General features: G+C 40.4%; 1 protein-coding gene across 5 annotated transcripts in view; it reads right to left on the reverse strand.

The window, feature by feature from the left end:
* Positions 1-12446, reverse strand: part of TBC1D1 (TBC1 domain family member 1) — a 221654-nt gene that overhangs the window by 201950 nt on the left and 7258 nt on the right. For all 5 annotated transcript variants that reach the window (XM_081238165.1, XM_081238167.1, XM_081238166.1 and 2 more), the window contains exon 2: positions 1772-2279. In XM_081238165.1, the coding sequence (XP_081094291.1) occupies positions 1772-2188 (417 nt within the window). In that variant the 5' untranslated portion in view covers positions 2189-2279. The remainder of the gene's footprint in view (positions 1-1771; positions 2280-12446) is intronic.

A 12446-nucleotide genomic window follows, 5' to 3' on the forward strand; every position in this document is an offset into this window, starting at 1 on the left:
CTTAAGACTAGAAGTGAAATTAGCATGTAATCTGCTTCTGGTAAAACTTTCTTTAGTGAAAATTTTTATAGCCATAAATGCGTACTAGTTTTAGGTTCCATTCTAGTTCATTTAGTCCTCCCAGCAACTCTACGATATAGAGACTGTAATTATCCCCATTTTACAGATAAGGAAACAGGCTCAGCGTTGCCTGAGGCCACCTAGTTTACAGGTGGCAGATAGGACTAGAATCCCGGAAGTTAGTCCCTCTGAACTGGGACGCTGTCCCACCTGAGATGCATGAACAATAACATCGAATGCTTTTTATTAAGAAGATATCCTATTTTGTGCATAAAATAGTGGTTTTTAGCTCCAGATGAGCCATTATTTCAAAAAGCCTTCCTTATACTCCAGTGTGTTAAGTCCCATTCTCTGTCTTCCCATCACGCCCTGTCCACAGACCATGTGGTATTTACCTGCTGCCACTTCTGTCTCCCTTCTAACCTGTACTACATCCTCCCACCCAGTACCTGGAGCAACAATCTGAACGAGTGAGAGAACCAAGGAAAGAACAAACAAAAGTGAGTCTCCACAAATCCACTTAGTCACCAAGAATGTTAATTTCCAAATGAGGTTCGTGCAACATGGAGGGTATGCAAAAAAAAAAAAACCCCAGTGGGGTGCAGGGAGAAAACACTAGCATTTCTCTTTCTATTCACTGACATTTACCACAAGAATTGGCATTAGCATCCTCAGAGTCTGCTCCAGTGTGTGGGGCAGACAGCCACACAGGCCGGCGAGGCACTCAAGGCCTAGCATGGGCATTCCTCAGCTTGTGGGGTTAGCAGCAAGGCCCTCACCTGCTTGCTTGCTTTCTGTAGCCAGTTTACATGGGCCGAACTGAGAAAGTGACTGTCAGGGTTATATTTTCAATTGTATCTAAAGTAACCCTCACAAAACGGCCAGGTGGCTTTGAATGAGTCCTGCACAGAACTGCAAAAATATGCTAGCAACACTACAAGCACAAATAAATGGGAAAATAGTAGAGCTGGTGATATTGTTTTTTACCATTTCTCATATAATATCTTTCTCACCCGTATCATAAGATATAACAACAAGGTGGTCAGATCAGACATGAAGTTAGCCAAAAAAAAAACCTGAAAGTATCAAAACTTAGATTCATATCCACTATTTTTTACCAATGGTCTCTGCCTAAGTGAATATAATACCTTGGGAAACTGCCTAATAATACTCTTATACAGCTTATAAATAAATATGTTTTTGTTAACAAGATAAAAAATGTGGAGCTCGCTGATCTAGAACTTTGCTACTCAAAATGCAGTCTTCAAAGGAGCAGCGCCCGCGTCACCTGGAGGCTTGTTAGAAATGCAGACTCTCAAGGTCCATCCCAGACCTACTGGATCAGATTTTGCATTTTAACAAGATCCCCAGGTCCTTCATAGGCACATTTCTGTTTGAGAAGCACTGCTTTAGAACACACATCTTAAATGATCTGAATCCTGATAGTTCAGCTCTTATGTACACGCTTAGAAAGATTTCTCTGTTGAATTTTTGAACTCAGAAGCTTCTCATTTTAATATCTATTATCAAATGTTCTTCAAGACTATAAAGAACTTATCCCCATGAACTGAAAATCCAGTGAAATAATCTATGTATAACTACAGCATTAACTCCTTATTAATTCCAGTATCTTAAAATAAATGTTCTGATCCTGTACAACAAAAACTATCCAGCCACATCTTCATCTTTTTTGATCCCCACCTCCACTTACTTTTGTTTGACCATCGGCTTTGAACACATAGCAGATACTCTGCTGATTGGCTGCATCGTCTTCAATCAGACAAGCAAAATAACTTGGGTCTTGACTGTTATGAATCAGTTTGTGAACTCGCTGAGGCTTACACTCGAAGATGCTGGAACAGATCAGTGGATCCCATTGTTGACTTTTTCCTGGCTCAGGCTCACATCTCAGTCCGGAGGGTGAAACACAAAGGTGGACTTGCTTGGTACCAGACTCCTTTTTGGAGGACTGCCCGCTGAGCCTTCGCACCTCTGCCACGACCCAAGGCAGCATGGGCATGGTGGTCAGAGAATGCACGGGTAAGAAGCCCACCAGCTGGAGGCTAAATTCCACCGAGACCTCGCTAGGAAACAGATGTTTCCTTGCTGTGAAGGTTATTGGTTCCATGTTGGGAAAGGTCTGGAAACTCAGCAAAACATTGCCACTGTTTTCTGTTTTAGACCAAGCAATCTATTTTACATGCTTCTGATGCAGAATCCTGCAGGAGAAAAACAGAGGCATTAGAATTTAATGAAGTCACAGCATTTCAGAGCTTAAGAGGCTGAAACCCAAATAGAGGAAGAAATAGATATTAGTTCACATACACTGCTCTGTCTAGAAAGAGCTTTCTTGAAATCGTATTACATATAAAATCTGAAAATGTCATAACTGTCACACTCACTACGGGTTACAAAGATCCCACCGGGGGACTCAGGTTAAACATAAGCCTCATAGAGCCAACAAAGGCCAGCACCATAGAAAACAATATAGTGCTGCTTGGACGGCTTTAAACCCTGATGCATTATTTAACATACTTTCAAGGAATTTTTTAAGATGATCAAATTCAGTACTGGTGGCTTCCCCCAAGAAAGTAATCTTGCAAGAAAAAAATATCAGCTCTCTATCATCACAGTCTATTGAACCAGTCCAGTTTTCAACAACTGACCTTATCACTTATGATACCACTGAAGCTTTAAAACGCTCTTCCTGACTTCCCTGGCGGTCCAGTGGTTAAGACTCTGAACTCCCAACGCAGAGGGCATGGGTTCCACCCCTGGTCAGGGATCTAAGATCCCACATGACACACGGCCACGGCCAAAAGAAAAAAAGGCTCTCCCTGATGTAGCCTAGAGGTTCCGAATCACCAATTCAAATTCCATTAACATGTACTTGGCAACTATTATGTTCTGAACACCATCATAAATTTTTTTTTTTTTTTTTTTTTGCAGTACGCGTGGGCCTCTCACTGTTGTGGCCTCTCCCGCTGCTGAGCACAGGTTCTGGATGCGCAGGCTCAGCGGCCATGGCTCACGGGCCTAGCTGCTCCGCGGCATGTGGGATCCTCCCGGACCGGGGCACGAACCCGTGTCCCCTGCATCGGCAGGCGGACTCTCAACCACTGCACCACCAGGGAAGCCCTCATCATAAATATTTTGTTTCGTTCATGTACTTATAGTACATGAACGAAACAAAATACCTTGCATCTCCTTGCATCTCCTTGCATCTTGCATCTCCTCATCAATAGAGGGTGTTTCCTGTACTAGGACCCAAACTCACTCAGTGGGTAATTTTTCCTTCTCTATGGGTGATTTTCAAAAACCACATTTGACGTATCTTAACACCCTCCTGCTCCACTGGATGACAAAACCCTTCTGTCCAAAGCTGAGTTGTCTACAGGATCTCAAGCCCTATTCTTTACTCATTTGCTCCCTGGACCTTCATTCTCTCATGTATTCCCTGATCATATATACACACGCTAAGAAGAAATTCTATGAAGACGGAGACTGCATCTTATTCACCCACAGAGCCTGACTCAGAATAGGCTCAATAGATATTTTAAGAGAGTGAATGAAGTCTCTCCCATCCAAAAAAAAAGATATTTTCCCTTGACCTCAAACCTCCCCCGGCCTCAACTCTTCTTTCCCTACACAACTGTCTTCAAGGTAAAGTCTACACTTGCTGTCTCCACTCCCTCCTGCCCATCCACAATCTAGACTGCAGCCAGAAGTAATGAAGAGCCCCCACAATTGCTCCCATTAGGGTCACCCACATCCTCTGGTTGTGAACTTCAAAGGGGGACTTTTAGTCCTTAGCTGCCTTGTCCCTTCTGACGAATTTCTCAATGTTGACCACTCCATCCTGCTTGAAACTCTCCTGGTTCTCCTCTTACCTCTCTGGTTGCTTCTTTTCAGTTCCTTAATGGCTTTTCGCCCCTGCTTGACTCCATTCTCTCCCTTCATTCCACCTGCATCCTTTGGACAATTTCACCTAATCTCTTGATGTCAGTGACCACATTCTAATACTCCTGCTGCCACTGCTAACAGCTTACTTTCATGAGGTACGAGGCACTTAGCAAGTGTTCTCATTTCATTTTCATAACAACCTTCATCTCTCACCTTCGTCTCAGTTAGAGACTACTATTATACTGCCATTTTTACGACCTAGGAAACTGAGGTCCAGAGAGCGTGATTCGCTTATCACAGGTGCTTTGACTTTGCACCTGATTCTCAACCTGTCCTCCTGAATGCTGCACAAGAATGCATCTACCACATAAACCCTGATGATTCCCATATGTTTGTCTCCTTCCTGAGTTCCAGATCAGGATAGTCTATTAAGTATTTCTATCTGGATATCCTACGCAGATAGCACCTCAGCCTCAATTTAGCTGTTTTAAAACTAATTCAGTCTCACCTCCCTCCTTTCCAGAACTTCTCTTCCTTCCCATAAGCTACATCTCTGCAACAGCATCACTATTTATTTTATTGGCCCAGTCAAAAGCCAAGGAGTCATAGCTGTACACTGAACATTTGTGTCCATCCTCCCTCCATTCATATGTTGAAATCCTAATCCCCATTGTGAGAGTGTCTGGAGGTGGAGCCTTTGGGAGGTGAACCCATATGAATAGGATTAGTGCCCTTATAAGAGACCCAGAGAGCTCTCTTTCCCCTCTACCATGTGAGGACACAGGGAAAAGACAGCAGTCCATGAACCAGGAAGCCAGCCATCACCAGATACTGAATCCACCAGCACCTTGACCTTGACCTTCCCATCCTCCAGAACAGTGAGAAATAAGTTTCTGTTGTTGGAAACTACCCAGTCTGTGATGTTCTGTGACAGCAGCCTGAACGGACTAAGATAGTCATTCAGAGCCCTTCTTCACCCTATCACTACTTCTAAACCGACTTCACATCTAAATATATCTTATCTTTTCTCAGCTGGAGAAAAGGTGCCCCCATCTTCAATCCAGCCTTCACATATTTCCTAGAGTAACTCAACTAACCCATAAAATGGATCACGTCACTCCTCTGCTAAAATTCCTTAATCACAGCCCCCATAAAATGCAAACTCCTCTACAAGGCATTTAGGATCTCTTCAGAACCTGGTCCTGTCTATATCTACAACTGCATATTCTCCCCTAAAATGCCCTCCTTCATGCACTTTTTGGCTCTGAAGATAGGTAACTAGGCACAGTTCCCCATGTGAAATGTGATTTCTCACAACTCTGTGCCACAGTGCATACTGTTCCCTCTCCCAGGAACACAATGCCTGTCACCAACTGTAGAGGGCCTGAGAATTTACCCTACTTGCAAGCTAACAAGTCAGGCTGCCACAAGTTAGGCTGCCACAAGTTAGCCTCCTGGTAGAGGACATGAGACTTCCAGGTCAGAGACAAGGGACAATTTATTACTCAGAGCAATAGCAGTAGCCACAGAGGCAGCATTTGTGCTGGTTCCCTGACCCTCAATCCCCACAGGCCAGGTGACATCTGTATCCACAGTGGGTTACAGGAAAGGCACCTGAGTTTCGGGGGACTGAATATTTTATAATGGGGAGTAAGCATGTCTGTCCTTCAATTCTGGAGTGTCCTCCAGAGAGAGAGACTATTTCTATCTTCCATGGCTGCTGCTATTAAAAAAAAAAAAATTGTAAAGGTAGTCCAGAACAAAGCAGTCAGTGTCTCTGCTCACAAAATAGAATCATGATAGACCCAAGAAGACTCTCCCAATGACTCCCACTCTTGTCCTCTAACCTAATCCCAACTCATATACAACTCCTAGTTCAAGTAACTATCACGTCTTCCTTCCAAGGTGATTTAGGGCATCCATCACCATGTCCTGCTGCACTTTGTACCTATCATCATATTTACTTTTAAAAGTTTGAATAGGTTTCCCTCAACAAGTCTGTAAGCTTCTTAAACTCATAAGGTTTGGGGTCTCTAAAACCAGTATTCAAATTCTAAACCTTTTCTGAACTAGAACTGAAGTCTATTCTTTTTCCTCTATGTTTTGTTTTTTTTTTTTTTTTATGGTACGCGGGCTTCTCACTGTTGTGGCCTCTCCCATTGCGGAGCACAGGCTCCGGACGCGCAGGCTCAGCGGCCACGGCTTAGGGGCCCAGCCGCTCCGTGGCATGTGGGACCTTCCCAGACCGGGGCACGAACCCGTGTCCCCTGCATCAGCAGGCGGACTCTCAACCACTGCGCCACCAGGGAAGCCCTCCTCTATGTTTTTGTCTGTGATATATATGCATATATCCTAAGAATTAATTTTTATAATATAATTTGAACAGAGTTAAGGGCTAATTTTTTAACTTTAAATGTTCAAAAGTTCAGAAATAAACCCATATTTTATTTAGAGTGCTAAAGTATTTCATGAAAGTGTATTCCCTGTCTCTTTTCCTTTAAAGTACAGCTTCTCTTGATGACGAAAACAGACTTGAAGTTCATATAACCCCATAAATAATGGTCTCTCTCTCTCTCCTTTTTTTTCTCTCACCTACAGGTGAAAGTGGCATTAAATGTCTGGCTCAGCTTCCACTCATATAACTGAATCTGTTTGAAGTTCTAACTGTTGACAGCTGGTAATCCCAAGACATGTTTAAAGCAGTACTAGAATTATTACAAAGGATAGACCCAAGATCTATCAATTAGTGTAGATGAGGCAGTTCTTAATATGGTGGCGACAAAGGTAGCAGAATTACTTTGTTTCCTTGTAAGGGAATATATTCATAGTGCAAAAAAAAATTACACAATTTAATCGTTTGAATCATTTGGTAAATAATCAGTGATCAAATTAGTTCTGCCATTTCACTGACAAAACTATTTGGATGCCTTGAGTTTTCACTTTTCAACCAGCTGGAGCACATCTTAGTTTCTTTGTAAAAAGTAGATCAGACCTTAACACTGTTAATAAACTATCAAATAGTAAGTTGTACTTCAGACATAGTCATAATTATTTATAAACAATTCAGATTCTGCTGACATAAGATTCATGGTAACTTAGACTAGGTAATTATTTACTGTTCAGTAAAAAGTTCCATGAGGATTAGATAGCAAGACGGCAGAGTAGAAGGATGTGCTTTCACTCTCTCTTGTGAGAGCACCGGAATCACAACTAACTGCTGAACAATCATCAACAGGAAGACACTGGAACTCACCAAAAAAGACACCCCACATCCAAAGACAAAGGAGAAGCCACAATGAGATGGTAGGAGGGGTGCCACAACAATAAAATCAAATCCCATAACTACTGGGTGGGTGACTCAGAAACTGGAGAACACTTATACCACAGAAGTCCACCCACTGGAGTGAAGGCTCTGAGCCCCATGTCAGGCTTCCCAATCTGAGGATCTGGCAGTGGGAGGAGGAATTCCTAGAGAATCAGACTTAAAGGCTACCGGGATTAGATTGCAGGACTTCGACAGGACTGGGGGAAACGGAGGGCACACACAAAGTAGTGTGCGCATTGGGACAAAGGGGAAGGAGTGGTGAGCCCATAGGAGACTGAACCAGACCTACCTGCTGGTATTGGAGGGTCTCCTGCAGAGGTGGGGGGTGGCTCTGTCTCACCGTGAGGACAAGGACACTGGCAGCAGAAGTTCTGGGAAGTACTCCTTGGCGTGAGCCTTACCAGAGCCTGCCACTAGCCTCACTAAAGAGTCGGGTAGGCTCCAGTGTTGGGTCGCCTCAGGCCAAACAACCAACAGGGAGGGAACTCAGCCCCACCCATCAGCAGACAAGTGGATTAAAGTTTTACTGAGCTCTGCCCACCAGAGCAACAGCCAGCTCTACCCACCACCAGTCCCTCCCATCAGGAAACTTTCACAAGCCTCTTAGATAGCCTCATCCACCAGAGGGCAGACAGCAGAAGCAAGAAGAACTACAATCCTGCAGCCTGTGGAACAAAAACCACATTCACAGAAAGATAGACAAGATAAAAGGCAGAGGTCTATGTACCAGATGAAGGAACAAGATAAAACCCCCGAAAAACAACTAAATGAAGTGGAGATAGGCAACCTTCCACAAAAAGAATTCAGAATAATGATAGTGAAGATGACCCAGGACCTCGGAAAAAGAATGGAGGCAAAGAGTGACAAGATGAAAGAGATGTTTAACAAAGACCTAGAAGAATTAAAGAACGAACAGCTACAAGAATTAAGGAACAAACAAACAAACTGAAATGAAAAATACACCAGAAGGAACCCATAGCAGAATAACTGAGGCAGAAGAACAGATAAGTGACCCGAAAGACAGATTGGTGGAATTCACTGCCGTGGAACAGAATAAAGAAAAAAGAATGAAAAGAAACGAAGACAGACTAAGAGACCTCTGGGACAACATTAAACGCAACAACATTCGCATTATAGGGATCCCAGAAGGAGAAGAGAGAGAGAAAGGACCAGAGAAAATATTTGAAGAGATTATAGTCGAAAACTTCCATAACATGGGACAGGAAATAGCCACCCAAGTCCAGGAAGCACAGAGACTCCAAATCAGGAGAAACCCAAGGAGAAACACACTGAGACAAACAGCAATCAAATTGGCAAAAATTAAAGACAAAGAAAAATTATTGAAAGCAACAAGGGAAAAATGACACATAACATACAAGGGAACTGCCATAAGGTTAACAGCTGATTTCTCAGCACAAACTCTATAAGCCAGAAGAGAGTGGCATGACATATTTAAAGTGATGAAAGGGAAATATCTACAACCAAGATTACTCAACCTGGCAAGGATCTCATTCAGATTCTATGGAGAAATTAACAGCTTTACAGACAAGCAAAAGCTATGAGAATTCAGCACCACCAAACCAACTCTACAACAAATGCTAAAGGAACTTCTCTAAGTGGGAAACACAAGAGAAGGAAAGGACCTACAAAAATAAACCCAAAACAATTAAGAAAATGGTAATAGGAACATACATATCGATAATTACCTTAAACATGAATGGATTAAATGCTCCAACCAGAAGATACAGGCTCACTAAATGAATACAAAAACAAGACCCATATATATGCTGTCTACAAGAGACCCACTTCAGACCTAGGGACACATACAGACTGAAAGTGAGGGGATGGAAAAAGATATTCCATGCAAATGGAAATCAAAAGAAAGCTGGAATAGCAATACTCATGTCAGATAAAATAGACATTAAAATAAAGACTGTTACAAGAGACAAAGAAGGACACTACATAATGATGAAGGGATCAATCCAAGAAGATATAACAATTATAAATATATATGCACCCAACATAGGAGCACCTCAATACATAAGGCAACTGCTAACATCTATAAAAGAGGAAATCAACAGTAACACAATAATAGTGGGGGACTTTAACACCTCACGTACACCAATGGACAGATCATTCAGACAGAAAGTTAATAAGGAAACACAAGCTTTAAATGACACAATACACCAGATAGATTTAATTGATATTTAGAGGACATTCCATCCAAAAACAGCAGATTACACTTTCTTCTCAAGTGCGCATGGAATATTCTCTAGGATAGATCACATCTTGGGTCACAAATCAAGCCTCAGTAAATTTAAGAAAATTGAAATCATATCAAGCATCTTTTCTGACCACAATGCTATGAGATTAGAAATCAATTACAGGGAAAAAATGTAAAAAACACAAACATATGGAGGCTAAACAATACGTTACTTAATAACCAACAGATCACTGAAGAAATCAAAGAGGAAATAAAAAAATACATAGAGACGAATGATAATGCAAACACGACGATCCAAAACCTATGGGATGCAGCAAAAGCAGTTCTAAGAGGGAAGTTTATAGCAATACAAGTCAACCTCAAGAAACAAGAAAAATCTCAAATAAACAATCTAACCTTACACCTAAAGGAACTAGAGAAAGAAGAACAAACAAAACCCAAAGTTTGCAGAAGGAAAGAAATCATAAAGATCAGACCAGAAATAAATGAAACAGAAACAAAGAAAACAAGAGCAAATATCAATAAAACTAAAAGCTAGTTCTTTGAGAAGAAAAAATTGATAAACCATTAGCCAGACTCATCAAGAAAAAGAAGGATTTATTCAAATCAATAAGATTAATTTATTGACCAATAAAATTTTATTTTATTAATAAATAAATTTTATTAATTAAAATTTTAATAAAATTTTATTAATTAAAATATTATTTTTAATAAAATTTTAAATTAATTTTATTTATCAATAAAATTAGAAATGAAAAAGGAGAAATTACAACAGACACTGCAGAAATACAAAGCATCCTAAGAGACTACTACAAGCAGCTCTATGCCAATAAAATGGACAACCTGGAAGAAATGGACAAATTCTTAGAAAGGTATAAACTTCCAAGACTGAACCAGGAAGAAACAGAAAATATGAACAGACCAATCACAAGTAATGAAATTGAAACTGTGATTAAAAATCTTCCAACAAACAAAAATCTAGGACCCGATGGCTTCACAGGTGAATTCTATCAAACATTTAGAGAAGAGCTAACACCCATCCTTCTCAAACTCTTTCAAAAAATTGCAGAGGAAGGAACACTCCCAAACTCATTCTATGAGGCCACCATCACCCTGATACCAAAACCAGAAAAAGATATCATAAATAAAGAAAATTACACACCAATATCACTGATGAATATACATGCAAAAATCCTCAACAAAATACTAGCAAACAGAATCCAACAACACATTAAAAGGATCATACACCATGATCAAGTGGGATTTATCCCAGGGATTCAAGGATTCTTCAATATATGCAAATCAATCAATGTGATACACTGTATTAACAAATTGAAGAATGAAAACAATATGATCATCTCAATAGATGCAGAAAAAGCTTTTGACAAAATTCAACACCCATTTATGATAAAAACTCTCCAGAAAGTGGGCATAGAGGGAACCGACCTCAACATAATAAAGGCCATATACAAACAACCCACAGCAAACATCATTCTCAATGGTGAAAAACTGAAAGCATTTCCACTAAGACCAGGAACAAGACAAGGCCGTCCACTCTCGCCACTATTATTCAACATAGTTTTGGAAGTCCTAGCCATGGCAATCAGAGAAGACAAAGAAGTAAAAGGAATACAAACTGGAAAAGAAGAAGTAAAACTTTCACTGTTTGCAGATGATGTGATACCATACATAGAGAGTCCTATAGATGCCACCAGAAAACTATAAGAGCTAATCAATGAATTTGGTAAAGTTGAAGGATAAAAAATTAATGCATAGAAATCTCTTGCATTCCTATACACTAATGATGAAAAATCTGGAAGAGAAATTAAGGAAACACTCTCATTTACCATTGCAACAAAAAGAATAAAATACCTAGGAATAAACCTACCTAGGGAGACAAAAGACCTGTATGCAGAAAACGATAAGACACTGATGAAAGAAATTAAAGCTGATACAAACAGATGTAGAGATATACCATGTTCATGGATTGGAAGAATCAATATTCTGAAAATGACTATACTACCCAAAGCAATCAAAAGATTCAGTGCAATCCCCGTCAAGTTAGCAATGGCATTTTTTACAGAACTAGAACAAAAAATCTTAAAATTTGTATGGAGAAACAAAAGACCCTGAATAGCCAAAGCAGTCTTGTGGGAAAAAAATGGAGCTGGAGGAATCATACCTCCTGACTTCAGGCTATACTACAAAGCTACAGTAATCAAGACAGTATGGTACTGGCACAGAAACAGAAATATAGATCAGTGGAACAGGATATAAAGCCCAGAGATAAACCCACACACCTATGGTCAACTAATCTATGACAAAGGAGGCAAGGATATACAATAGAGAAAAGACAGTCTCTTCAATAAGTGGTGTTGGGAAAACTGGACAGTTACATGTAAAAGAATGAAATTAGAACACTCCCTAACACCATACACAAAAATAAACTCAAAATGGATTAGAGACCTAAATGTAAGACTGGACACTGTAAAACTCTTAAAGGAAAACATAGGAAGAACACTCTTTGACATAAATCACAGCAAGATCTTCTTTGATCCACCTCCTAGAGTAATGGAAATGAAAACAAAAGTCAACAAATGGAACATAATGAAACTTAAAAGCTTTTGCAAAGCAAAGGAAACTACAAACAAGAGAAAAAGACAGCCCTCAGAATGGGAGAAAGTATTTGCAAATGAATCAACGGACAAAGGATTAACTTCCAAAATATATAAACAGCTCATGCAGCTCAATATTAAAAAAACAAACAACGCAATCCAAAAAATGGGCAGAGGACCTAAACAGACAATTCTCCAAAGAAGACATACAGATGTCCAAGAAGCACAAGAAAAGCAGCTCAATATCAGTAATTATTAGAGAAATGCAAATCAAAACTACAATGAGGGGGGCTTCCCTGGTGGCGCAGTGGTTGAGAGT

Source organism: Mesoplodon bidens (genome assembly GCF_964165515.1).
Source record: "Mesoplodon bidens genome assembly, chromosome: 1".
NCBI lineage: Eukaryota > Metazoa > Chordata > Mammalia > Artiodactyla > Ziphiidae > Mesoplodon > Mesoplodon bidens.